The sequence below is a fragment of the Salmo salar genome, chromosome 23 (assembly GCF_965601325.2).
Source record: "Salmo salar chromosome 23, fSalSal1, whole genome shotgun sequence".
Taxonomy (NCBI): Eukaryota; Metazoa; Chordata; class Actinopteri; order Salmoniformes; family Salmonidae; genus Salmo; species Salmo salar.
In genome coordinates, this window is record NC_138313.1 from 18,240,208 (window position 1) to 18,267,565 (window position 27,358).

The 27,358-nt window shown below is 41.5% G+C and overlaps 1 protein-coding gene across 1 annotated transcript in view; it reads left to right on the plus strand.

Moving 5' to 3' along the window:
- tgfbr3 (transforming growth factor, beta receptor III) overlaps positions 1 to 17,213 on the plus strand; it is a 153,623-nt gene extending 136,410 nt beyond the window's left edge. The window contains exon 17 of the mRNA XM_014169092.3: positions 8,328 to 17,213. Coding sequence (XP_014024567.2) covers positions 8,328 to 8,449 — 122 coding nt within the window. The 3' untranslated portion in view covers positions 8,450 to 17,213. The remainder of the gene's footprint in view (positions 1 to 8,327) is intronic.
- The last annotated feature ends 10,145 nt before the right edge of the window (positions 17,214 to 27,358 follow it).

Below are 27,358 nucleotides of genomic sequence, written 5' to 3' on the forward strand. Positions count from 1 at the left end.
GAAAAAACTTGATACTTAAGTTTAAGCATTCATTCCGACTGGTTAAGGTAAGGGTTAAGGTTTGGGATAAGGTTAAAACAGAAAAAAAATCTAACGAGAGCCTTGCACTGGGATTGAACCCTCGATCCTCAGAGCCGAAGCGCGTGGTTTATGCCCTTCCTCTGGCCCCATCCACAACGACCAAGCCGAGAGCCTACTAGATGGTAATACATGCTCACATTGCCCCTTTTGGACGGTATTGAAGGCATCTCCCGATGTCCTAGGGACCTGGACAAACGTTGAATACTGAAGTCTATCGTCTGGTAGGCTGGTGTGATCTCGCTGGTTTATTAAAGCAATGAGAGTGTCTTCAGTACAGTAGTGCATCCTGTTTATACAGGACGTGATAAGTACTAACCCCAGTATCCCTCTATTTTAGGACATGGTACGGTAGGAATTTGGGCTGCATCCCAAATGGTACCCTATTCCCTAAATAGTGCACTACTTTTGAACAGAGCTCTATTGCCATTTGGGATGCAGTTGTGGAGGAAGGCTATAAAGTTATAAAAGAGGAACTGTGATCTTGCGGCCTGTGTTGGGATAGATCTCACCAAACGTTAAGGAGGTTGCCCCCGGAGACAGGGAGTGGGAGTTACCCGGGCTCCGAATGGAATGTGTGATGGAACAGGGTCAATAGGCTGTTGCTTCACTTCAACGACAAGTGATGTCACCATATGAGACACTTCTCAATCTGGCCAGATGGTTCACAATAACATTTACAACAACATTGCATTTGATTTATATAGACTATTTGGATGGCTCATCATGAGATTTATAGATGCGTTTGTTTATAAGCTTTTTGTTTGTTCAAACTCTGTGAGAGTATGGTGGAACGCCAAGTATGTTTTTAGGGGTGAATAATAACTTCCATTTCTGTTGAATTTTCACTTAGGGTGTTTTCATACTTGGTCACTTTCAGACAATTTTTGTGAACTTTGTACAGTTTGCTTAATTTTTTGTGTGCAGTGTGAACACTCCAAAAAATTGAGGCAATCTCGAGAGGTGGTCTGAGTTTGGTTCGCTTGAATTCTGCGTTTCTGTTCCCCTTTTTAGGGCAATGCGAACACAAAGCTCCCCATGTTCGCTTGCCATTATCCCCGCACCACACACTAGACTACTGCAACACAGTTTCCCATGCCATAACTCCTCACATTGGTACCACAAAAGACAGAAGATGATGATTTGCAGGTTTGCGGAAAAAAGGGCTGTTTTTGGATATTGATTAGCGATTGTCAAGAATGCACAGAAATTCCTAAATATGTGTAATGTTTAGTTCGGATTATTTGTTAGCCATTTTTTGATCTATAGGCTAAGAGAGCTTCATAAACTGTTAATTCGATTGTGGGATTTGAATAGTGGGAGAAGACAACAACATATTTGTTCAGAATCAGAACATACAGGTGGTGTAGGGTACAAAATCAATTCTAGCTCTTAAAGTGGCAGTAGCCTACATTGGTTGTTCAATTTTCAATTACAGAATTATTTAATCTGCAGTTATTATTCTGCTATTTATTCTTTTACTAATAATATTTACATGTTAATAGTATCTTCTCATTAAAACAATTGTCTCATATTTTAACTAAATGCAATCTATTAGCTTCCAAAATGTAAGTAGGAAGTTCCAAAATGTAAGTCTGAAGTTTACATACACCATAGTCGAATACATTTAAACATTTAACCGACTTGCCAAAACTATAGTTTGTTAACAAGACATTTGTGGAGTTGTTGAAAACGAGTTTTAATGACTCCAACCTAAGTGTAGGTAAACTTCCGACTACAACTGTATATCTACAGTAGCTGTCCGATAACACATTCTGATGGAATGACTTTCCCTGAACTTTGGGTTTTTACAGAGTGCATTGAGTGAATATTGGGAAAATATCTTGGTTCCTTTCTAAGCATAGCAATGTAGAGGACTCGGACCACAAAATAGGTGAAGTAAACTAGCAAAAGAGTTGAGTCCTCATTCAAAGGCAAGATTTGCCCCTTAGAGTCCTACTAGGAGGCGAACTGACTTTGTTATTGAAGTTTTCTTAGAGAGAGAATGGACACAGAGAAGATAAGTTAAAGAGAGCTGAGGCCTTTTGTGTTTGAAAGCCCATGCAGGGTTCTGTGTGTATATGGACTGTGTTTAGCTGGAGCTCTTTGGCAACGCTGCTCTGTCAAACATTAGAGCAGAGAGAGAGACGAGGGGTCCTAAAGAGGGAACCAGACAGGCTGTGGGCCCAGAGCAACGTAACACACACACACACACACACACACACACACACACCAGGGGAGGCTCCTCAGAGGAGAAAGGGGAGGAACCTCTTCCTCAGTGAATTTCAGAAAATTAAAATAGTCAAACATTAAACATTTTGCAGCATGAACTGACATGGTTTCCACCCAATTCAAAGGATTAGAGAATGAATCTAGTACTAAAAGCATAAGCTACAGCTAGCTAGCACTGCAGTGCATGAAATGTGGTGAGTAGTTGACTCAAAGAGGGAGAAAGACAATACAGTGGTTCCACCTTTAAAGGTTGTGTCATTCTGCAGCACACCTTGCGGGCTGCTGCAGCACACCTTGCGGGCTGCTGCAGCACACCTTGCGGGCTGCTGCAGCATTCTGTGGCACATTATTTAATAGTCAGTAATTTTTTCTGTTAATGCAAGTTAGTGCTAGTTTGACCACCAGAGGGCATCTTTGAGAAGCATTTGACAGTCTTCTGGCATTACCAGAGAATTTAAAACCTTTTTTGTAATAACGTAGTATATGGGATAGATTTTAAGAAATGTGGCTTCATTAATTTGATTAATATTATGGTGTTTCTATTCCGAGAAAAACTAAAAACGAAACCCTCAGGGTTTCCGTTAGGATGGAATGGAAAATATGGCGCTGTACAACGTGTCGGTCGGGAGTAGGCTACAGCATAAGAGGATTGGGGGATTCTAAATTGTTTGCCTTCATTAGACAACTTTGTTCCAATAGTTCTGTAAATCAGTGATATTTATTCCCATAGTAATGTGGATCCATAACTAAATCAACATCTGTATTTTGAAAGAGTATTTGTATCATTATTTTATTATCGAAAGCATAATGCATTATGGGGCGGCAGGTAGCCCAGTGGTTAGAGTGTTGGACTTGTAACCGAAAGTTTGCTAGATCGAATCCCCGAGCTGACAAGGTAAAAATCTGTCGCTCTGCCCCTGAACAAGGCAGTTAACCCACTGTTCCTAGGCAGTCATTGAAAATAAGAATTTGTTCTTAACTGACTTGCCTAGTTAAATAAAGGTAAAAAAATGTTAAATAAAGAAATACTGTAATCACAGTCAGAAGACAGTTGAAGAAACTTGCGTGGAATTATTGAAAGGCTCAGTAAGGAATGTTTTTTATTTATTTATTTGTTTATTTATTTACGTATAATGAGTGCTCTAACTCCCCCCTGCGACGGTCTGGAGCAATGAAGCCGTGATGCCGTGGTACCTCTAAGTCCCGCAGCGTAAGCTCGCAACTTTTAAAGGAAGAACCACAGTAGTTGAACAGTTTTGAACAAATTGAGAGAGAGAGAGCTAAACTCAGCAAAAAAAGAAACACCTCTCATTGTCAACTGTGTTTATTTTCAGTAAACTTAACATGTGTAAATATTTGTATGAACATAACAACATTCAACAATTGAGACAAACTGAACAAGTTCCACAGACATGTGACTAACAGAAATGGAATAATGTGTCCCTGAACAACGGGGGGTCAAAATGAAAAGTAACAGTCAGTATCTGGTGTGGCCACCAACTGCATTAAGTACTGCAGTGCATCTCCTCCTCATGGACAGCACCAGATTTGCCAGTTCTTGCTGTGAGATGTTACCCCACTCTTCCACCAAGGCAACTGAAAGTTCCTGGACATTTCTGGGGGGAATGGCCCTAGCCCTCACCCTCCAATCCAACAGATCCCAGACGTGCTCAATGGGATTGAGATCCGGGCTCTTCGCTGGCCATGGCAGACCACTGACATTCCTGTCTTGCAGGAAATCACGCACAGAACGAGCAGTATGGCTGGTGTTATTGTCATGCTGGATGGAGGTTCATGTCAGGATGAGCCTGCAGGAAGGGTACCACATGAGGGAGGAGGATGTCTTCCCTGTAACGCACAGCGTTGAGATTGCCCGCAATGACAACAAGCTCAGTCCGATGATGCTGTGACACACTGCCCTAGACCATGACGGACCCTCCACCTCCAAATCGATCATAAGCTCATTCCTTCGAAGGATAAATGCGAATCCGACGTCACCCTTGGTGAGACAAAACCGTGACTCGTCAGTAAAGAGCACTTTTTGCCATTCCTATCTGATCCAGCGACGGTGGGTTTGTGCCCATAGGTGACGTTGTTTCCGGTGATGTCTGGTGAGGACCTGCCTTACAACAGGCCTACAAGCCCTCAGTCCAGCCTCTCTCAGCCTATTGTGGACAGTCTGAGCACTGATGGAGGGATTGTGCGTTCCTGGTGTAACTCGGGCAGCTGTTGTTGTCCCACAGGTTTGATGTTCAGATGTACCATTCCTGTGCAGGTGTTGTTGTGCGTGGTCTGCCGCTGCGAGGACGATCAGCTGTCCGTCCTGTCTCCCTGTAGCGCTGTCAGGCATCTCACAGTACAGACATTGCAATCTATTGCCCTGGCCACATCTGCAGTCCTCATGCCTCCTTGCAGCATGCCTAAGGCACGTTCACACAGATGGGCAGGGACCCTGGGCATCTTTCTTTTGGTGTTTTTCAGAGTCAGTAGAAAGGCCTATTTAGTGTCCTAAGTTTTCATAACTGTGACCTTAATTGCCTACCGTCTGTAAGCTGTTAGTGTCTTAACGACCGTTCCACAGGTGCATGTTCATTCATTGTTTATGGTTTGTTGAACAAGCATGGGAAACAGTGTTTAAACCCTATACAATGAAGATCTGTGAAGTTATTTGGATTTTTACGAATTATCTTTGAAAGACAGGGTCCTGAAAAAGGGACGTTTCTTTTTTTGCTGAGTTTATATTTCATTGTATATATTTTTTTCACTTACTTAGCTTGCGTCAAATGCAGCTAGCTAGTTTAGCCTACTCAAATACCCGGATCAAACAGAGAGGGATGCTATGTTAGCTAGCTGGATATGGCTATCCACACTGGAACTTTTCCAAGTCAAGGTGGTTTTATCAATTTATTGCCACCTGGGCCCGCCAGTGTAATTGCTAGGCTGCTTGCTGCTGATTGTACACTGCACTGCATGATTGTAGCGGGTTTACTAACGCGTTGGTTATAGTAGCTATAGTGTGTAACAACGATGTAGACTGTGTAACGGTTAGCGGTCATGATATGAAAATGGAAAGTTTTTTTTCGCCTGATGTGTTGTGCACTAGTCCACAAACGAAAGGAAAAAGTGAGAGGAGGAGAGCACCTAGAAAGATGCAAGAAGGAATTATACAACGAGCTGTTTGTATGTGGCTGCTATGAAAGTGAACTGTGTTTTCGTGTGATTAGGAGTTTATTCATTGCTCCGATTCTGTTGAAATGGAAGTAAATATACCTCAATTTGTCCAATAAGCTCTCCTTTGCAACTGTTGGACTAATGATTACACCCTAGGTCTGCTAGATGCAGGCAAGAGTGAGCAAGGTGGTATTGAAAGTGTCACTCTCTGTCACCTTGATTACAAAAATTATCTCGATCTGTGCACCTACGTTGTCCATTTTCATTCATTTGGCTTGGTTGTAGCAACCTCATGATGGGTACAAGGAAAATTCCAGTATCATGTAGTAGCCTAAATCTATCAATGTTACATTGAGCTGGGGGAATGGAAATGAATGACAGTCATCCAATTTGCTGTAATAGAAAAAAGGCCATGTTAAAAAATAAAAAAATCATCCTCCCTCATCTTAAATGGCACCGATTGCCACTGTCACTCACACATTCACACACGCAAAACATAAATTACAGTAATACCTAAACACAGAACCACTTCAGAAACCAACAAAGATCAATATGGTAGATGTGGACTGTGTACCAAATGACACACTATTCACTTCATAGCAGTGGTCACCAACCGGTCAATTGCTATCGAATGGTCGATCTCCAAGGCATTCCTAGTCGATCACCAAACATTTCTGTAAAAAAATGGTTAATGTAAAAAAAAAAAAAAACGATAAAGCTTTTAGTTACAATTTTTAAAATTTGTTTCACGCTGTTGGCGGTAGGTGCTCTTGATTCAGCAGCCCTAGCGCCGGAAAGGCAAAGTGTTCCCATCATGTGTCTGAAGGTAGACCTCCGCCTACCCGACAGCGACAGAGAGCAAATCAAGTGCTCTTATAGGACTACCACTGGCCAATCAGATTGCTCAGATCACCGTGTCTGCACAGTTTCCTCAAGCCGTAGACTGAAAAAAGAAGCCTCGAACGCACAGCAAAGTTGATACCTTTTAAAACCATGACTAGAGAGAGACTCAACGAATACAGCAAAGAGCTGCTGTTTTTATGATTAAGTTCATGTTTAAGTTGTTATTCGGCGTTGTCAACACTTTGTTCAACACTTTTTTTATAAGCCATAAAATGTGCGTTCTGCCTACTTCCACTCATGCTACAACCAGCACTGCAGCTGCAATGAATGAGTATAGCAATGTGTTCCGATGAGCTTGTTATTATTAGCGGCTTGTGACTTTTTTTAAATATCGAAGAATATTTAATTTTCGCTGGTCATAGGAGTAATGCAGTACAACTTGAGTTTTGGCATCAGCTGGAAGACTGTCCCCTTTTCTCAGCGGAGGGAGAGCGGAGGGACGGTGAGTTGGGTGAGAGGCAGCCTCACAGCTGCTCCCCCCTTCTCTCAGACTGACCATCAGATGCAGGCCATCAGTCCAGTAAACACATTTTAAGCAAATGATTATGCTCACTCAGCAGTGCCTCACAAGTAATACAACAAATGATCTATTACCAGTGTGATCATATGCCTACATTTTTGTTAAATTTTATTTCAAATTGGTCTGAGAAGAACAACATTGGCTGGGCAATTCAAGCATAGCTAATATGCAGTGATAATGTATTGGGCCTATAGCTTAGTGAACAAACCTCATTGCTACAGAACTGTTTTTAATTGGTTAATGTTTTATAGGCTTATATTTTTATAAGTCATGTTTAAGACAGATCTGAGCGGTAGATCTCGGCTTGCTTTTTGACTCTTTGAAAAGGTTGGTGGCTACTGCTTTATAGTGTACCACTTTTCACCAGGACAAATCCTCTATGGTCCTCACTAAGCTATGCAGGAAGGAAGACAGCTCAGCTTGCAAACAAACAACGGACGGAGTGCATTTTAATACCAGAAGCACAGTGTGCCAGATATGTAAAACAAACACAGGGATTTTTTCAGATGCCTTCAGTTTCCAGTCAGACAAGCTTTCCAAACAAATGGAAGCATTTTTAGTTGCCTCCTAACTTTCTGTCTCCAGCTCTGTAGCCCAGGAATCTACAAGCGAGAATGCTCATTTAAACCCAGAACAATAAACAAGTCAGTGGTTTGAGATCCAGGCAGAAGGCCTCTGTCTCATGTTTATTCTGCTACATCTGCTAAAGCTATGCTAATTGCTTGCAGATAACAGAGGGGAGACAGCCTTCCCTGTGGCTTAGTTGGTAGAGCATGGTGTGTGCAACGCCAGGGTTGTGGGTTCGATTCCCACGGGGGGCCAGTACAAAAAAAAAAAATGCATGAAATCAAAATGAAATGTATGTATTCACTACTGTAAGTCGCTCTGGATAAGAGCGTCTGCTAAATGACTAAAATGTAAAATGGGAGAGCTGGATTGAGAAACCTCAATTCAGTTCTTTCCATTTGAGACACTCCGCTTTGATTGGCTGACTTAAAGGAGTTGAGTCCTTGTGTGTTAGGCGGCTGTTGCTTTCACTGGTTGTCCCATGGTCACCACATGGGACAACCAGTATCACTGGGAGAACTAAGGAGATTCATTTAAACATCAGTCTTACCAGATTGAGCCTGTGGCCTCTAGATAACAAGACATCTTGAATAAATGGCAGTGGCACAGAAGAACATAGCTGAAATTTGTCTAATTATGATGTATTGTATCAACCCTTATCTCTCTCTCTCTTTCCCTCTATCCCCCTTCCCTCCCCCTCTCTCCCCCTTCCCTCCCTCACGCAATCTTCTCTCACTCTTCTCTGTTTTTTTTACTTCTCTCCCTCTCTGTCTCTCTCTATTCTTTTTGCTCTTCCTCCTCTTTCTCCCCCACCCCTCTCCCCCTCTCTTCCCAACCCTTCCCCCTCCATATCCAGGTGATACAGCTGGCCGACAGCAGGCCCAGAAGCCCCAGCCCCCAGCCTCAGAGAACAGCAGTGCGGCCCACAGTATTGGCAGCACACAAAGCACGCCCTGTTCCAGCAGCAGCACAGCGTAGCCTTGGGGCCAGTCCGGGGCCAGCGGAGAAGGAGCCCCCCACCCCTCCGCAGGGCCACAGGAAGGGCCACACGGGTCACAGGGAACTGGGTTTGCTAACATTTGTTTCCCCGCTCGATGAAAGGAATTATTTTGGGATGCTTTGTGAAAACAAAGAAGAAGAATATATTAAAAAAGAAGAAAAGAAGACAAAAAAACAACAAAAGGATTTTGTAAGAAAAAAAAAATTACCTGATGATGTCGCTGGTTAAATTCGATGTGTACCATTTTATTTCAACACAAGTCGTTAATGTTTTGTGACAGAGCTACTGTACTGGAAGGACTGGTCTGAAGGGGAAATAGTACTAATACCACAGAAAGGCAACAAGGCCTCACATCTCTAGAGCGATAGAACTCGAGCTACGGACAAGAAACAACTGTTAGTGAAATACCAGCCTTTTTTCTTATCCAAATGCTGCTTTTTCTGCAACCACAACAGAGAATTTTGTTTTGACCTTAAATGTCTAGTTTAAGCTGTAAACAAGCTAGTGTACACCAATAGCACTGGAGACAGTAAAGCTGCCTGTCTGCACACAGCATCTGTGAGTGTTAGCAAGACTAGTGAGAGGAACAACATGGCCGTCAACCAGAGTGCCTGTTAACCCCTATCGAAATGCTATATGAATAAGAGATGCTACCTCCTATCCACATGCTATAGGAGATGGCCAAATCAACCAGTTGAATCATAGAGCAATAGTGTGAGAAGGAGCCTCTCAGCAGTCTCTTTTCCCCTCAAAGCCAGATAGAGTAAAGCATCCTGCCATGTGCTATTAATCACTTGGAATCTGAAAGGACTTAATAACCAAGAAAGATATATACATAGATAGATAGATAGATAGATAGATAGATAGATAGATAGATAGATAGATAGATAGATAGATAGATAGATAGATAGATACCAAGAAATGTGAAAGACAAAAGTAATGTGAAAGATATCTTGATGAACCCTGTTTGCGAGCCAGCTAGTCATGATAATCGGTCGGGACTTTGGCAACGCATCCATCTAAACACACTTGTTGTTACAACATTGATGACAAAGTATCAGCAGTGTGCATTTGGTCATATTGAGTGATGATTGCTTTGCAGTCCTTAGTCTCAAGTTTGATTGGTGTTACACAGCTTGGCTTTCGGCAGTATGGGTTTCTCTTATACTATATAGAAATAGCCATTGTAAAGCTATATATATATATATATATATATATATATATTTTTTTTGCAACTATTGTAAATAATCTAAAATGTTATAAGGAGAAAGTCCAAATATAATGTGCAAGTTTGTGTGCATTAGAAGCCTTATGCATATTATGTTGTTAAATAAGACATGGTAAAGTGGCTATGTTTGGCCAGTATTCCCATATATACTTTAATGTTTTATGTTTGTATCCACTGTGAGGTAACTAAAATGCTACATGCCGCAGTGTTGGATCATAAATATATACAGTATTGTAATTGGGCATTACATTTGGGGCACAGTAATTGGGCATTACATTTAAACCACAAAAACAACGTTCCATTCTATCTGGGTCCGACACCACTAGACCTTCAGCAGTTTTCATTCTGATTGTACATAATAATGTTGTACACAATTTCATACCAACATTTACATTATTCAAAGCAAATAATTGATATAGTTGAGATTGTGGAATGAAAATATAAGCCAAAATAGTCATTGTCTGGTTTTGCTGTTCTAATGTTCAGTAAATCTGACTCAGATTTTAAATGTTCAAGTTTATTTTCTGTATGTGATAAATACATTGTCAATCTTACTCACCAGGGCATGAAATAGTTCAACGTTGCCATATACTGGCGCCATCTTGTAATCTTAAAGGTGTACTTGTTCCGACAAACATTCCGCATCCTGATTATTTACGCTCTGGTGTCATGTTCAAAATGTATTGTTTCTCTCTGTGTTTATAGACATATTTATTTTATTTTTATTTTACCTTTATTTAACATGGCAAGTCAGTTAATTAAGAACAAATTCTTATTTTCAATGACGGCCTAGGAACAGAGGGTTAACTGCCTTGTTCAGGGGCAGAACGACAGATTTTTACCTTGTCAGCTCGGGGATTCGATTTCGCAACCCTTCGGTCACTAGTCCAACGCTCTAACCACTAGGTTACCTGCCGCCCCAGTATGGGCACTTAGATGTACATAATTGTGTACATAATTGTACTAATATGGCTGACCCTGTAAAACAACACATTTCACTGCACCTATTCAGTGTATGTGACAATACATGTTTTTTTTATGTCATGTGCCATGCTAATGCAAAGCCAAAAGAGTCCCACCGTCATAGAATCCATGAATGTTCTCTGGTGTGCCTTTACTTTTAGTATTTGGGGGGTTTGAATAGAAAAATACATTTTAGGAGAAAAGGGATGGTTTGTACTAATTTTACTGTATGTTTGGAAGTGTAAAAGAAAACCCAATACATTAGGTAAACGTAATTTGCATTAGACCCTACTTTTATGTGTTAAGTGTTTTATCTCAAAGTTTTGAGCCTGGGTTGTATGTAAACATGTGTAGCTGTCTCCAGAGAAGAAAACAGAGTATAAATATATTTGTGGATAAAATTATATATATTTGAAAGTATTTACCTAGAGACAATCTATTGTTGACTCTTTGAGTACTGTGAATTTTTTTGTGTTGTGCTCTTTCTATTTTTCATAAATGTGCATTTGGAAAGTATTCAGAACCCTTCCCTTTTTTCACAATTTGTTACGTTACAACCTTATTCTAAAATTGATTCAATATTTTCCCCCCTCAATCTACACACAATACCCTATCATGACGTTTTTAGACATTTTTGCAAATTGATTAAAAATAGGTATTTAGGCCCTTTGCTATGAGACTCAAATTGAGCTCGGGTGCATCCTGTTTCCATTGATCATCCTTCAGATGTTTCTACAACTTGATTGGAGTCCACCTGTGGTAAATTCAATTGATTGGACATGATTTGGAAAGGCACACACCTGTCTTTATAAGGTCCCACAGTTGACAGTATATGACAGAGCAAAAAACAAGTCATGAGGTCGAAGGAATTGTGCGTAGCGCTCCGAAACAGGATTGTGTCGAGGCACAGATCTGGGGAAGGGTACCAAAGAATTTCTGCAGCATTAAAGGTCCCCAAGAACAGTGGCCTCCATCATTCTTAAATGGAAGAAGTTTGGAACCACCAGGACTCTTCTTAGAGCTGGCCGACCAGCCAAACTGAGCAATCGGGGGAGAAGGGCCTTGGTCAGGGAGGTGACCAAGAACCCAATGTTCACTCTGACAGAGCTCTAGAGTTCCTCTGTGAAGATGGGGGAACCTTCCAGAAGGACAACCATCTCTGCAGCACTCCACCAATCAGGCCTTTATTGTAGAGTGGCCAGACAGAAGCCACTTGTTAGTGAAAGGCACATGACAGCCTGCTTGGAATTTGCCAAAAGTCCATAAGAAACACAATTCTTTGGTCTGATGAAACCAAGATTGAACTTTTGGCCTGAATGCCAAGCATCATGTCTGGAGGAAACCTGGCACCTTCCCTACGGTGATGCATGGTGGTGGCAGCATCATACTGTGGGGATGTTTTTCAGTGGCAGGGACTATAAAACTAGTCAGGATTGAGGGAAAGATGAACGGAGCAAAGTACAGAGAGATCCTTGTTTAAAATCTGCTCCAGAGCGCTCAGGACCTCAGACAGGCGAACGTTCCCCTTCCAACAGGACAACGACCCTAAGCACACAGCCAAGACAACGCAGGACTGGCTCCGGGACAAGTCTCTGAATGTCCTTGAGGGGCCTGGACTTGAACCCGATCAAACATCTTTGCATAGACCTGAAAATAGCTGTGCATCGATGCTCCCCATCCAACCTGACAGCTTGAGAGGATCTGCAGAGAAGAATGGGAGAAACTCCCCAAATACAGGTGTGCCAATCTTGTAGCGTCATACCCGAGAAGACTTGAGGCTGTAATCGCTGCCAAAGGGGCTTCAACTAAATACTGGGTCTGAATACTTATGTAAATGTGATATTTCTAAAAACCTGCTTTTGCGTTGTCATTATGGGGTATTTTGTGAAGGTTGATCAGGGGGAAAAACGATTTAATCTATTTTAGAATAAGGCTGTAATGTAACAAAATGTAGAAAAAGTCAAGGTGTCTGAATACTCTCCGAAGGCACTGTATATTACTTTATACATTTCTGTTTCTAAAAAAAATATCTAACTTTTTTAGCAATTTTCTTCATGTGATGTTTTGATTTTAAGAACATTTCCAAACCCAATAGTTCTCACTCCGTGTTGAATTTGGTTCCATTGACTACCTTAAAAGGATACCGTTTTTAATGAATTTGTTCTATGTAAACATGGAGACGATTAGATATTGTATAGCATTACAAAAGTAATAAATTTGAAACCCACATCTAACATATGAACACGAATGTGACATTATTGATAATATAAGTAAGCAAGACTAAAGTGCTATATAAACACAATGAAATAGTAGTATAACATTTTATTTTCATAAATCAAAAGAAAAGATTTTCTGTATAGTCTGTTCCTATGACATATTCATCTGTCGTAGTACAGGTTTAGTTGTATTCATACTCTCTGAACTCTGGTCTTAATCAATGTCTTGTTCTGTGATTTTGCCAGAAAAGTTTTTCCTTTTTTTGTTTTAGCTATAGTGTATGTGAGTTCTCTCTGAAATGTTGCTTTCTCTAGTGGAATGGCAGTCTTCACCATTCATCATTTGCATTGATAACATTCCTGTATTTCACTGGCTTTTCTTACTGACTGCGCGACGTTTACCCATGAACCTGTCTCCTCCTTTTATCTCCTCCCTGTCTAACGGGGTACAGGAGGTTGAGGACCTTCATATTCCCATTATTGTCCAAATACCTATGAAGAGGAATAACCTCCCTGTAGGAAGTTCCATCTGAAATTACACTTTATGAATTTGTATTCGATTAGACATTGTCTTTGTAAGTTAAGATTGCAAATCACTATTAGTAAATCTTACAGTGATACAGTATTGTGCAAAGTAGCACAGGGGAGGTTTTCTGGTTACAGCCAACCTGTAACCAGAAAGTACAGTACATAATAACAAATTGTATTGCTTTAGTTGTTTGAACCTTTTATCAACGTTTATCTACCTCATTTTGTGAGTTTGTGTGTGTGTGCTGAATGTGTATGAATATGTATGTACTTGTGTGAGAGAAAAAGAGAGAGCTGTGTTCTACTATTTAATATGTTGTAATGGTTGAAAGGGCTCTATGTTTTTCTGTACAGTGCTTTCAGAAAGTCTTCATACCCCTTAACTTATTCCACATTTTGTTGTTACAGCCTGAAGTCAAAATGGATTAAATAGATTTTTATTCTACACACAACACCCCCATAATGACAAAGTGAAAACATGTTTTTAGAAATGTTATCAAATTTATTGAAAATTAAATACAGAAATAATACCTTTGGCAGCGATTACAGCTGTGAGCCTTTATGAGTAAGTCTATAAGAGCTTTCCACACCTGGAAGGTGCAAAATTTGCCCATTATTCTTTTCAACATTCTTCAAGCTCTGTCAAATTGGTTGTTGATCATTGCTAGACAATAATTTTCAGGTCTTGCCATAGTTTTTCAAGTAGATTTAAGTCAAAACTGTAAGTCGGCCACTCAGGAACATTCACTGTCTTCTTGGTAAGCAACTCCCGTGTAGATTTGGCCTTGTGTTTTAGGTTATTGTCCTGCTGAAGGGTGAATTCATCTCCCAGTGTCTGGTGAAAAACATATAACCAGGTTTTCTTCAAGGATTTTGCCTCTTAGCTATCCTGAAAAACTCCCCAGTCCTTAACGATTACAAGCATACCCGTAACATGATGCAGCCTCCAATATGGTTGACCATATGGAGAGTGGTACTCAGTAATGTGTTCTATTGGATATTGCCCCAAACATAACACTTTGTATTCAGGACAATTTTTAGCAGTATTACTTTAGTGCTTCCTTATTTTCACTCTGTCTATTATGTTAGTATTGTGGAGTCACTACAATGTTGTTGATCCATCATTCTTTTTCTCCTATCACAGCCATTATACTCTAACTGTTTTACATCCACCATTGGCCTCAATGGTGAAATCACTGAGCGGTTTATATATCATTGTAGTGACTGGGTGTATTGATACACCATCCAGAGTGTAACTAATAACTTCACCATGCTCAACGGGATATTCAATATCTATTTATTTTCTCCCAATGGGTGCCCTTCTTTGTGAGCCATTGGCAAACTTCCCTGGTCTTTGTGGTTGAATCCGTTTGAAATTCACTTACAGATACAGTGAGGGGGGAAAAGTATTTGATCCCCTGCTGATTTTGTACGTTTGCCCACTGACAAAGAAATGATCAGTCTATAATTTTAATGGTAGGTTTATTTGAACAGTGAGAGACAGAATAACAACAAAAAATCCAGAAAAACGCATGTCAAAAATGTTATAAATTGATTTGCATTTTAATGAGGAAAATAAGTATGTGACCCCTCTCAATCAGAAAGATTTCTGGCTCCCAGGTGTCTTTTATACAGGTAACGAGCTGAGATTAGGAGCACACTCTTAAAAGGAGTGCTCCTAATCTCAGCTTGTTACCTGTATAAAAGACAGCTGTCCACAGAAGCAATCAATCAATCAGATTCCAAACTCTCCACCATGGCCAAGACCAAAAAGCTCTCCAAGGATGTCAGGGACAAGATTGTAGACCTACACAAGGCTGGAATGGGCTACAAGAGCATCGCCAAGCAGCTTGGTGAGAAGGTGACAACTATTGGTGAGATTATTCGCAAATGGAAGAAACACCAAAGAACTGTCAATCTCCCTCGGCCTGGGGCTCCATGCAAGATCTCACCTCGTGGAGTTGCAATGATCATGTGAATGGTGAGGAATCAGCCCAGAACTACACATGAGGATCTTGTCAATGATCTCAAGGCAGCTGGGACCATAGTCACCAAGAAAACAATTGGTAACACACTATGCCGTGAAGGACTGAAATCCTGCAGCGCCCGCAAGGTCCCCCTGCTCAAGAAAGCACATATACATGCCCGTCTGAAGTTTGCCAATGAACATCTGAATGATTCAGAGGACAACTGGCCGAATGTGTTGTGGTCAGATGAGACCAAAATGGAGCTCTTTGGCATCAACTCAACTCGCCGTGTTTGGAGAAGGAGGAATGCTGCCTTTGACCCCAAGAACACCATCCCCACCGTCAAACATGGAGGTGGAAACATTATGCTTTGGGGGTGTTTTTCTGCTATGGGGACAGGACAACTTCACCGCATCAAAGGGACGATGGACGGGGCCATGTACTGTCAAATCTTGGGTGAGAACCTCCTTCCCTCAGCCAGGGCATTGAAAATGGGCCGTGGATGGGTATTCCAGCATGACAATGACCCAAAACACACGGCCAAGGCAACAAAGGAGTGGCTCAAGAAGAAGCACATTAAGGTCCTGGAGTGGCCTAGCCAGTCTCCAGACCTTAATCCCATAGAAAATCTGTGGAGGGAGCTGACGGTTCGAGTTGCCAAACGTCAGCCTCGAAACCTTAATGACTTGGAGAACATCTGCAAAGAGGAGTGGGACAAAATCCCTCCTGAGATGCGTGCAAACCTGGTGGCCAACTACAAGATACGTCTGACCTCTGTGATTGCAGAGGGGTCAAGTACTTATTTCCCTCATCATTAAAATGCAAATCATTTTATAACATTTTTGACATGCGTTTTTCTGGATTTTTTTGTTGTTATTCTGTCTCTCACTGTTCAAATAAGCCTACCATTAAAATTATAGACTGATCATTTCTTTGTCAGTGGGCAAATGTACAAAATCAGCAGGGGATCAAATACTTTTTTCCCTCACTGTAGTTGTATGTGTGGGGTACAGACATGGGGTAGTCATTAAAATATAATTTGAAACATTATTATTGCACACAGAGCGAGTCCATGCAACTTATTATGTGACTTGTTAAGCAGATTTAAACTCCTAAACTTATTTAGGCTTGCGATAACAAAAGGGTTGAATACTTATTGACTCAAGACATTTCAGCTTTTCATTTTTAATGAATTTGTAAAAGATTCTAAAAACAAAATTCACTTTTACATTATGGGGTATTGTGTGGAGGCCAATGACAAAAATATATATATTTAAGCAATTTAAAATGCAGGCTGTAACACGACAAAATGTGGGAAAAGTAAATGGTGTGCATACTTTCTGAAGGCCCTGTATATGTTCAAGTCTGAAATCTTTAAAACTTTTCACAATTTGATAGTCAATGTACTGTAGATGCCCTCTCCCTACCATTGGTCAGTTGGCTGTAGGGTGGCAACTAGCCTTGCAGTTAGAGCATTGGGATAATAACTGAAAGGTTGCTGGTTTGAAAACTTGAATATGTCGATGTGCCCTTGAGCAAGGCACTTATCGCTAACATTTGCTCCACTCCAGTGGTGCCATACTACTATGGTTGACCCTTTAAAACTGCACCTTTCTGGTGTATGTGACAATAATATATGTATTTTTTTGTAGTTTCATAACACAACCAAAGAAGTCCCTTCTCAAATGCTAGTCGAAATACCCTTCTTCTCAAAGCTATTTCTTAATACGATTTTTGTTTTTGTTTTGCAAAGCTTTTTGTAAATAAAATATGCTGTAAATATGCATGATATTTTGTATCCACAATTGTATACTTAATAAATTCTTATAATCCTTCATAACTTGTTCAGTCTGTTTCTTGTCTTCCTCTGATTAAACAATTCCTATGTTTCTATCAAGCGGCAAATTTGTAAAATAACATCAGGCTGAAAGTAAATTTCGGCCTATTGAATGTTGATGAGGACGGAGCCATACATGCTTCATTCTGTACCTTACTTAGTCATTATCTCACCCAGAACAGTGTAGATATCCCTATTCCTGTGGGCCTTGTCTTATACAAATGAGTTGTAGTAATGATGTGTTAGGTTTGGCAGCGTTTTGATGATGTCGTCAGGCCCCTCTTGGGTGAGGTCATTACATGATGCAGACCATGTTGCCTTCTAGCACAGGGGACGAGGGGGAGACCGCCTAAACGTGTGCACTCGTGTACGACCACACTCAGACAAATGCACGCACGCAAACACACACACTCTCTCTCAATCTCTCTCCCCACAAGCTAATCAGGCCCATCATCTCCTTTGATTAGGGGTCCTTGGAGTCATGTATACGCACAGTGGGATGTCATACTGTCAGAGAGGAGAGAGAGGCGAGTTGGATAGGAGATCTGATAATGATGTCATCCCAAACCATGTTTGAGTTGACCAGTCCAGGCCACACTTCTCAAAATTTACTGACCACTGGAGGGCAAAAAGTCCTGCATATGTGGCCCTGCCTGTATGATGTCACTCTGCTGGCCTGAGTGTCAGCCCTTACACCTTCCATTTCCCCATGGCTTTAAAGGCTTTTAGTAAGACACGCTGCTTGCGAAGGAAAAGAAAATCAAACCAAGATTAAATTGCAACTGGATGAAGGTGCTCAGCCCTTTGTCCTTTATGTGTGATCGACAGTTGGCTTCAAGCATTGTTTTATGTTACCTGTGTGTGAAGGCTCTCAGAACCAGTCCAGGAGTGATTTCTCACTCAGTGGGACAGGCCCCTCTCCAAGTTATGACTAATTTGTTTTGCACACTTCTCCAACCCTTCATTCATACGCCTCCTCAGATCCACAGCCAGATGGTGAGATCACAGATTTTTGATATGATTATTTTCTATAACAGAGAAAATGTGTTCTTCCTTGACAACCATTCAACCAGACCAGTTTGTACAGTCCAAAGCTAAAGCACTCAGACACAGGATGCATCCCAAATGGCACCATATTCCCTATACCAGACTCTAGTGTCCAGAAGACCGTGTGTGCGTGTGTGCGATAAAAAAGAGGATTACTTACAACTAGATCATTTTGGTTTCATTTACCTCATCCTCTCTTGCGCATGTGGGTAGCTACTTCCTGAGATTTGATGGATGGAACAATCCAGCCAATGGTTAGGCGGCTGTGGTTTTGGCAGAGGGAACTGATTGGTCAGGAGTAATTTTTTTTACTTGCGAATGTCTTTCTACAAATTTACAAAACTTTTTGCAAGCTTAAGAATCTCTTGGTAACGTGACAAGTGACAGAACTCAGAGCGCACGCAGATTCAAAATCTGCAAGTGTATTGTTGATTCACAGCAGAATATTCATGGCTGTAAATGGACTTGTAATAATTCTGAAAATAAATGTCAAGTTGCAAGTTTGCGACCGTTGTCAAATCTTTTGCACATCATGATACAAGCTTGCAAAATTAAATTCCACATTTGCGAATCGTACTTGTAACCACGAAACTCAATGTGCGACCACAAAATTTGAAATATAAGCTCACGTAGTTCTGTCATCATTATAATCCCATAAGGAGGGTGGTCTGAGACATCTCACGGAGCAGAAAACCACATCCTGTTTCGCAGCCATTGGTCAATCCCCAGGGGGGTCGTTGGAGGGGTTAGAGGAGGTGGAACAACAGGGTCATGTCCTGGTGTGGAGTGTTTGTATGCGTGTGTGTGCGTGTCTGTGTTTCTGTGTGTGTGATAGAGGTGTGTGGGTTGTGTGTGAGTGTGAGGTCGGGAGGTTGTGTGTGGGTGAGGTGAGAGGTTATCTTATGAGGTTTAGATACTAATCAGGAGTTGTAATTTCAATGCTACATTTGTAAAAAGTCGTTTTCCCAAAAACGCTGCTCGGAGTAGGCTTTAAATACAGTGTACCATACCACCTGTTACAGACTCCAAACACATGGTCAGTGATTTCTGCATGCTAGTGTTCATTAGATATGAACACTGACTCGCAGAAACATGAACGTCAAAGAAATGTCAAACACCAAGATAACTTCACCCCACAGGTTTACCCTGCGGATGTGTATGACCCAGACATAAATTCCAACCACACCTGACATAGTAGTAGACAATCTAAGTTTAGCTTCCTAGCACAGCTGGGCCCCGATCGCTCCACACACGAAGAAAAAGACGGCGTTTTGATTGTGGCACATGGGTACTGTGTGTATATTTACTTGAGAGGTTGGAAGGCCTCACTTTTATAGCTGGAACACTGGAGCAATTCCAATAAAATATCCATAGCTTCAGAACCACACAGAATCACACCACCGCACAAAATGAAAAAGCCCAATCACAACCACACACACACACGCGCACACACACACACACACACACACACACACACACACACACACACACACACACACACACACACACACACACACACACACACACACACACACACACACACACACACACACACACACACACACACACACACACATACATAGAAATGGGTCTCAAAACAACACAGAATCATTTTTATACAAAAATACATTCCTCATTCTGGCCTTTCTATTTGGGCAACTAGCCTTATTGCAGTAACGGTTTATAAATCTGCGTGTCAAATGCAGGATTGCAAGCTCTGAGATGAATGCTGGCAATGACAGAGTTCAAGTGAACCCACGGTATTGACTATGACATAACCATGTTTTCCTTAAACCGAGAGGTCTACTACGGCCAATACCCCCACTCTCCCCAGCACACTGAAACCAAACACAAATACAACAATGCTCACGGGTAATGCCTATTGTTCACATACATCGTGAGACTTCACAATGCAGCAGTATGCACCAACATAGTTGGTTAGTATTATGGAAGATGTGAATGCATACATACAAGACATCTGTAAACTGTATAGCTGTTTCTGAGGGACTTTGTTTTGATTATGTGTAAACTGTGAATCAGGAATAGATTATAGACGGGCAGAGAGGGTGGTTACTGCTGTTTATTTTCTACTGACAGTCAACTCTGTCATGATGACTTGCACCAAAGCAGGCTTATCTTTCAAACAGAAAATCATCCAGAATGGAGACCACTTGTGATGGATCATTTAAAAGACTGTGGTCATTTGTAGTCTTCTCAGTCCTTTTAACAGTAATTACAGTGTAATTACACTACAGTAAACTCACAGCTATTGATGATGATTTAAAGACCATCAAAGTCCATAAGGAAATACTGAGCATTGAAGCAATTATGTATAGATTTGCATGTATTGGCAGACTACTTCATGTAAAAGTAGTTTTATGACACAGGTAACACCAAAATGTTATTCCAATAATATGAACATTTATTTGATTAATTGTGTTTTTACTGAGAATTGGAGCCATTGTTATTAAGGCTCTTGGCTCATTTTTCAGGCTCTGGTGTTGGAGTGGATTTTAAGTACCTGTCTTAATTAAACCACGGGTAAAGTCTAATTTCATCAAAACTGGAAAGTAAAGCCCTCTTGGAAAATAAACCCCTCTTCCTGGAGGATGGCAGAGGGCTGTTAACACACCGATCGATACCAGCTGCCAGCGACTGCCTGCTTGCCTGCTTGGTCTGCTTGTCTGTGTGCCTGGTCTGCCTGGCTGCCTGTCTTTCTGCCTGCTTGGTCTGCCTACCTGCCTGTCTGCCTGCCTGATCTCTCTGCCTGAGACTGGGTACAGATGTTGTGGTCCTTTTGGGACTAGGAGGGAAGTAGGAAAGGAGGGCCAGACTGTATTAAGATTTGTTATTCCATCCCAGACATGGCTCAGAGGGAGAGAGGAAGAGAGAGAGAGGGAGAGAAAGATGGAGAGAGAGCGCTGCCTTGCCAAGGCTCTGAGCTCTGTTGCTTCACTCTGCACCACCATAACTAAACAGAATAAAAACACTCCAGCAGCACTACTTACCAAGCTTTAAACACAACCAGATGTCTACCCTCTCAACCAATAATCACATCAAATACACACCTCCGCTCTGATTGGTCAATGGCATGTCCCAGTCGATCACTGAAAGCTGTCAACTACAAAACAGATATGTAGGGTGTGCTGAGAGTGCTGAAACTCCGCTGTAGTTCAGGGCACCACTGAAAGGTGAGTGGTGCAGAACTGACCTGCAGCTAGAGGTAAAGGTATAAATATGCCATGATGGAAATACACACCACAGGTCTGCTGGGCCTTGACAGGAAATCACATGAGGAAAAGAGGGCAAACCTGTGCTGAGGTTGAGAAAGTGTTTGTGTGTGCCTGGAAAATTGAATGTCCACATGTATGCACACATTCTGCTGCTGACTGCTCGTACTCTGTATTTATGTACTTGAAGACATGTTTGAAAGAGATTGTGATATTGTGTTTCCGATTGACACCCTTCAGATATGCTTCATCTAAGACAGTGGTTCTCAAACCTCTCCTTGGGGACCCGCAGCCGTTCCATGTATTGGATCTATTCCAGAGCTAGCACACCTGATTCAACTTGTTAACTAATCATCAAGCCTTTGTCAATCAGGTGAGCTAGTTCAGGGCTAATACAAAATTGTGAAACGTCTGGGTAGAGAGATTTGAGAAACACTGATCTAAGATGTGCTACTTCCTTCTCTTTTTCTCTGTGATGGTCATCAATCTGAATGGGATTCCTCTATTATCTTTAGTACAAGAGCGTCAAAGATTTATTAGGGGATTCGAGTTTGGTTACAAGTTAATCCATACCTGAACACCCCATCCTCTTAGCATGACCTTTTCAGTTGATAGCTAGAGTCTATCCTAGATTTATTTGTTTGTTTATTTATTTGTTTATTTGGATCCCCATGAGCTTTTGCAGAAGCATCAGCTACTCTTCCTGGGGTCCACAATCCAAATCCCACGCCTGGAGCTGTGAAAGGTTGGAGGTTGGAAGTGGGGGTGTGGGGTCATATATTTTATGTGCCTTGCCTCCCGAGGGACCTGGGGCCATGAACAGTTCAAAGATAAACGTGAGAAATGTTTGCCTCGTTAAGGCCATCATGCATGTGCCATGAGGCCAGAAACAGGGTGGCCTGGGCCTGTTATTCTGATTCACTAGCGGTGTGTGTGTGTGTGTGTGTGTGTGTGTGTGTGTGTGTGTGTGTGTGTGTGTGTGTGGTGTGTGTGTGTGTGTGTGTGTGTGTGTGTGTGTGTGTGTGTGTGTGTGTGTGTGTTATTATGACCAACCTTTACCTGTGTTAGCAATTCAGTGATTAATGTTTCTAGGAGAAGAAGAGGTGGCTTTGTTGATCAGGGCTCGTCCTCATCCAATGGCTTTGCAGCAGTAGGAGAGTGGGAGCCTGTGGGCCTTTAATGAACATTTTTTGTTTGTTTTCACGTTGTCCTCTACAATAGTTCTGCTTTTGAAAATTAAACCTCACTAAGTCAGAAAGTAGTTTCTTCTTCTTCATTTCGTCGAGATCGAGCCTGCTTTCAGTTGGACCATCAGCAGAGCTCTAAGGTCACAGGTCAACCATATTGTTTATGAAGTTTACAGGAGTTTCCTTTTTAAAGAAACAACACTGAGGTACCAGGATGAAGTCATCCTACAGGTCAGGTGATCCAGGTGGTTCTCATTAGTATAGCTCTAAACGAACTCCATTTGCATAGCACAGATATTCTGACATTATACTGTATGTTTATGTCTACAAAATTAAGCATAAAAATATATGGCATTTGGCTAATTTAGAGTGGAGGTGTTTTTGCAGATGGTAGTTAGGCAGTTAGGTGTACTGGGACGCAGCAGAAGTAAGGCAGCAGTCTTATTTACGCTATGAATGGGATGGATGATTAACTGTCTTGTTGGCTAAATGGTTGAATTCCACAGACACGTTACCATAAGGCCTCCCTCAGGAGTCTACTTCTCCTCTCAATCTCAAAACCAGACAGTCTCGTCTCTGTCACGGACCATGACCATGGTTTGTGTCTGTTAGTCTGTTAGTCTCATACCAATGTGACAATAATCCAGGTAAAACAGGTGGATTTTTAGTGAAGGCACGTAATGTAGTAAGGTATCTTACCTAAGTACCGTGTCAACTTTAATATTTAATTTAATGTTCTTGACTTTTCTTGTACTTTGTACTTGTACTTTTCTAATGACATAGTTCCAGATGCTATTCAGGATTTTCTATCCAATCACTTAATTGACAACATTCAACCAGGTCAGTATAGAAGGTGCATAATACAGCACAGTACAATACACCATCAATACAGAATCAATAAACATCAATAATATTCAACTAAACTGGGGATTTGCTGTGTATAGTAATGACACAATGGCAATATCAGTAACAATCAGTGGTCATTTTAGCATGTAAATCTTGATGGGACAAACTCCCCAATTTTTTTGGGACGCATGCCAGCAAAGCCACTATGCAACACAACACTAAACAATATATTAATTGCACTATAACGGTGACAAACGGTGCCCACAAACTGTTAGGGCCTACATAAAGCTGTCCCAACACCTTACCACTGCTACACCTGGCTATCAGCAGAGCCTTGTCTGGCATCGAAACAGTCCATTCAGCCTCATTTACTGCCTTTAAAAAAAAACTGATATGGCTGACTACCTTAAACAAATGTGGTTTCTACGGACAATTGAGATGTACAAACTATGGCATAAGGGGATGACTAGTGGATAAGTGGCAATCCCTAATTTTGATTAAGACATTAATGATCGAGCTGGGACGGACGTAGTCAATATAACTATTTGTTCAGTACTTTTAAAATATACAGCGACAGAATTCAGAGCATGGGCCGTTCTTACAGTATTCTCCCTGTACACCAAGTCAGAACTGTAGGATAAATAAAGGGGGCATATAAGCAGACAATGAAAGCTCTTGGAATATTCAATGATTACATTTCTCTAAAACAGGCTATAGGCTACAAGTGCACCCTCAGGTCAGAACAGTAGGCTAAGTTATGAGGAGTAAAGGACCAAATGATTTGGGTGAGGCACATGGGCTACCAACAGCTTACTACACACATACAGTTAGTATTACTTTCTTAGCTACAGTTTACATGGCCCCCTGGCATATTACATCATTTATGCAGCAGCATACAAGACATTTTTGGACTCACTTGAACAGGAAGGATGCGCGGTGATCCTTGTGGGCAAATTTTGTCATCAAACATTGGCATAAAAGTCTGGCATTCTCTGGATTTATGGTGCATTCAAGACAACTGGGAACAAGGTCGAATCATGACGTCAGTGATCTTCAGGTCGGAGCTCTAGAAAGAGGCCTAAGTTTCCGACTTGGAATTCCGATAACCGTTCAAAACTTATTTTCCCAGTCGGAGTTCCCAGTTGTCTTGAACTCACTGAAGTCTGAGATTTCCCAGTTCCGAGCTTCCAGTTGTTTTGAACGTGGCAGAAGTCATTCTAGATTGAAAACATGGCCAATGTATTCAACCTTTTCTGGCCCATGGTGTCCTTTTAAGCTTGGAAAAGAGACCCTTAAACCCAGACTTGGACCACACACCCACTCCACTGAATAGTAGGCTAGTGATTGCTTTGCAACGCTTTCAGTTAGCCACTGATTCCTTCCAAACCACTCATTGTTGAATTTGCAATTTCCAACTTGTGTAAAGTTTATGTCCAATGGCCGACGAGCACTGATACGTTTTATCTATAATTTCTCTTCATATGACAAGGATTGAAAAGGATTTGCCAGTAGATTGTCCACGTAATTCATGATGATGACTGCTTGTCTACCGTGCTAGCTAAGATTTTGAAAGTATGATGTTTACATGATCAGTTCAATCAAAGCTACGGTAGATATAACGTGATTTGATGTTATTTTATCTGTGGCCAATGACCTTGAGCCTTCTTGGACGAGCACTTTTTCTATACTGTAAATCTACGGAAGCACCCAAAGGTGCTTGAACTTTCTTGCTCTCCCTGTAGATTTTGCGGTGACGTACAGTAGTGTCCCCATGAGTGACAGAACACTGAGCCAATCACGGCTCAACTAGAGAATATTACCAACCCCTACGCTCTGCATTTTCCGCTGGCTGCCCCACCACCACAGAAAGCACTGAGCTAGGTTGAAACACCTACATTTTGGAGCTGCCTTACTCAAGAAAGCAAAAAAGAGACCATGTTTATATACGGCTTCATTAACTCAATGATTTTCTTTTACATTATTTGTAAACTGATGCGAAATATATATATTTTTTGTAGCTAAACAGGTGGGGCTAAAAACAGGTGCCCCAGTTGCCCTGAATGACGGGTCGCCACTGGTAACAATGTAATGGTGTTCTTTTTTATTTAAATGACTTAATCATGTAAATACTAGCCCCAGTTAGTGACTTGGCGTGCCATGCCATTTCAATCCTTGAGCCAGTCCTCCCACTAGCACAAGTGTTTCATTTTAGAAGTTTAAACACTGTAGAAACCAATGGTGTATGTATATGTCTATGGTTGTAACACAATGGCAGTTGAGCTTATTCCATTCCACTCAGTATCCACTCAGACTCCATTCTTTAAGGAGGGACTGAAAGGCCTTTCTATGTATTACCAATCTATAGCAGGACTGTTTTGAAGGGAGCTAGCTGTCGTGCTCTCTGCTCTGTTAAGCTCATCTCTGATGGTTAAATATTTTGGCCAAGAGATGTTTAGAAGGAATCCACCATGTATCAGTTTATGTCGTCTGACAGACCAGCTTTTCTACCTCTCCAGTTCTACTTCTACTAGATCCATAATGTCCCCCAGACAGACGTGCCATGCTAGAGTTACATAAACAGTCCTCTCGATGGGGACCAGGTTACACAGTATAGGGCATCTCTGTGTGCTGCCAGATAGGGCACCTCTCATGCTGGGAGGGACATCTGCTCCTATTCTCCTGGGCCCTGGACCTGTATTCATTCATAAAGTGTCCCACAGTAGGAGTGCTGATCTAGGATCAGTGATGCCGTTTAGATTATAATTAATGGACCTGGGGGACCTGATCCTAGATCAGGAACCTGCCACTCCCAGGAGAGCAGCGTGGACAGACACACTAATACTCATGTCTTTTGAGAGTTTCTGTGAAGATAATTGTTTTAAAATATATATTTATTTTTATCGAAGTCCTATCGTCCTGATTGCTTTAGTGTAAGCAGTCCTCCCCGCAGCCCATCAGCCTATTGGCCCAGCCATGGTCTGCTGCCCAAGAGAGATTTCTCACCCTATATGGTCATCGTAGTAAAAACACCCGGGGTTCACGACCCAAACAATTTATTCAAAGTGACTTTCTTGTTTATGTCAATGTCTCTGAGTTGTGTTTTTGTAAGTTTTTCTGTAATGTTTCTGGGGGTATCCTTTGGAATAGCACAGCTGTAAGGTTACTATGGTACACCACACCTCAGGAACGTGTCTGCAGTAACCTCTGTAGTAATACCATGACCTTAAACTGTGATAGTCGACGACTGCATTTAACAAGGGTAAAACGTCATGCTGTGAAAATTTTTTTCTTCTCTGAAAAGAAATGAAAAACTTCCCCAGTGATGGAAATGACACGTAAACAGGATTAAAGAGTTGAGGTCCATGAAAATACAGAGCATATTTCTTCACCCCTGAGAACTGCTCATGCAGATGTTGCCGCTCATTACTAGTTGTTCAATTTAATAAGCAAACAGATGCATTTCATTTGTGCTGTATTAACAATAATGAGTGGAATGTGTTTACTGGCCCACGAACTCCTCTGTCAGGGGATAAATCAGACAGGGATAAATTATGCTCAGGGCCGTGGATCTACAACAGGCAGGCAGTGGTGAGTGGTGCTATTCAAGGAGACAGTGTCAGTGTTCCAAATGACACCCTTTTCCCCTATATAGTGCACTATGGACTCTGGTCAAAAGTAGTCTACTATATAGGGAATAGGGTGCCATTTGGGATGCAGACAGTCCCTGGTTTGATCCACTAATGTTTTCCACAGCTGCACCACCACCATCCATCTGTGCATTTCGTACGTAGTTATATAGTTGTTGATGCTATAGTCCAGTACACCAGCTATGTTTATT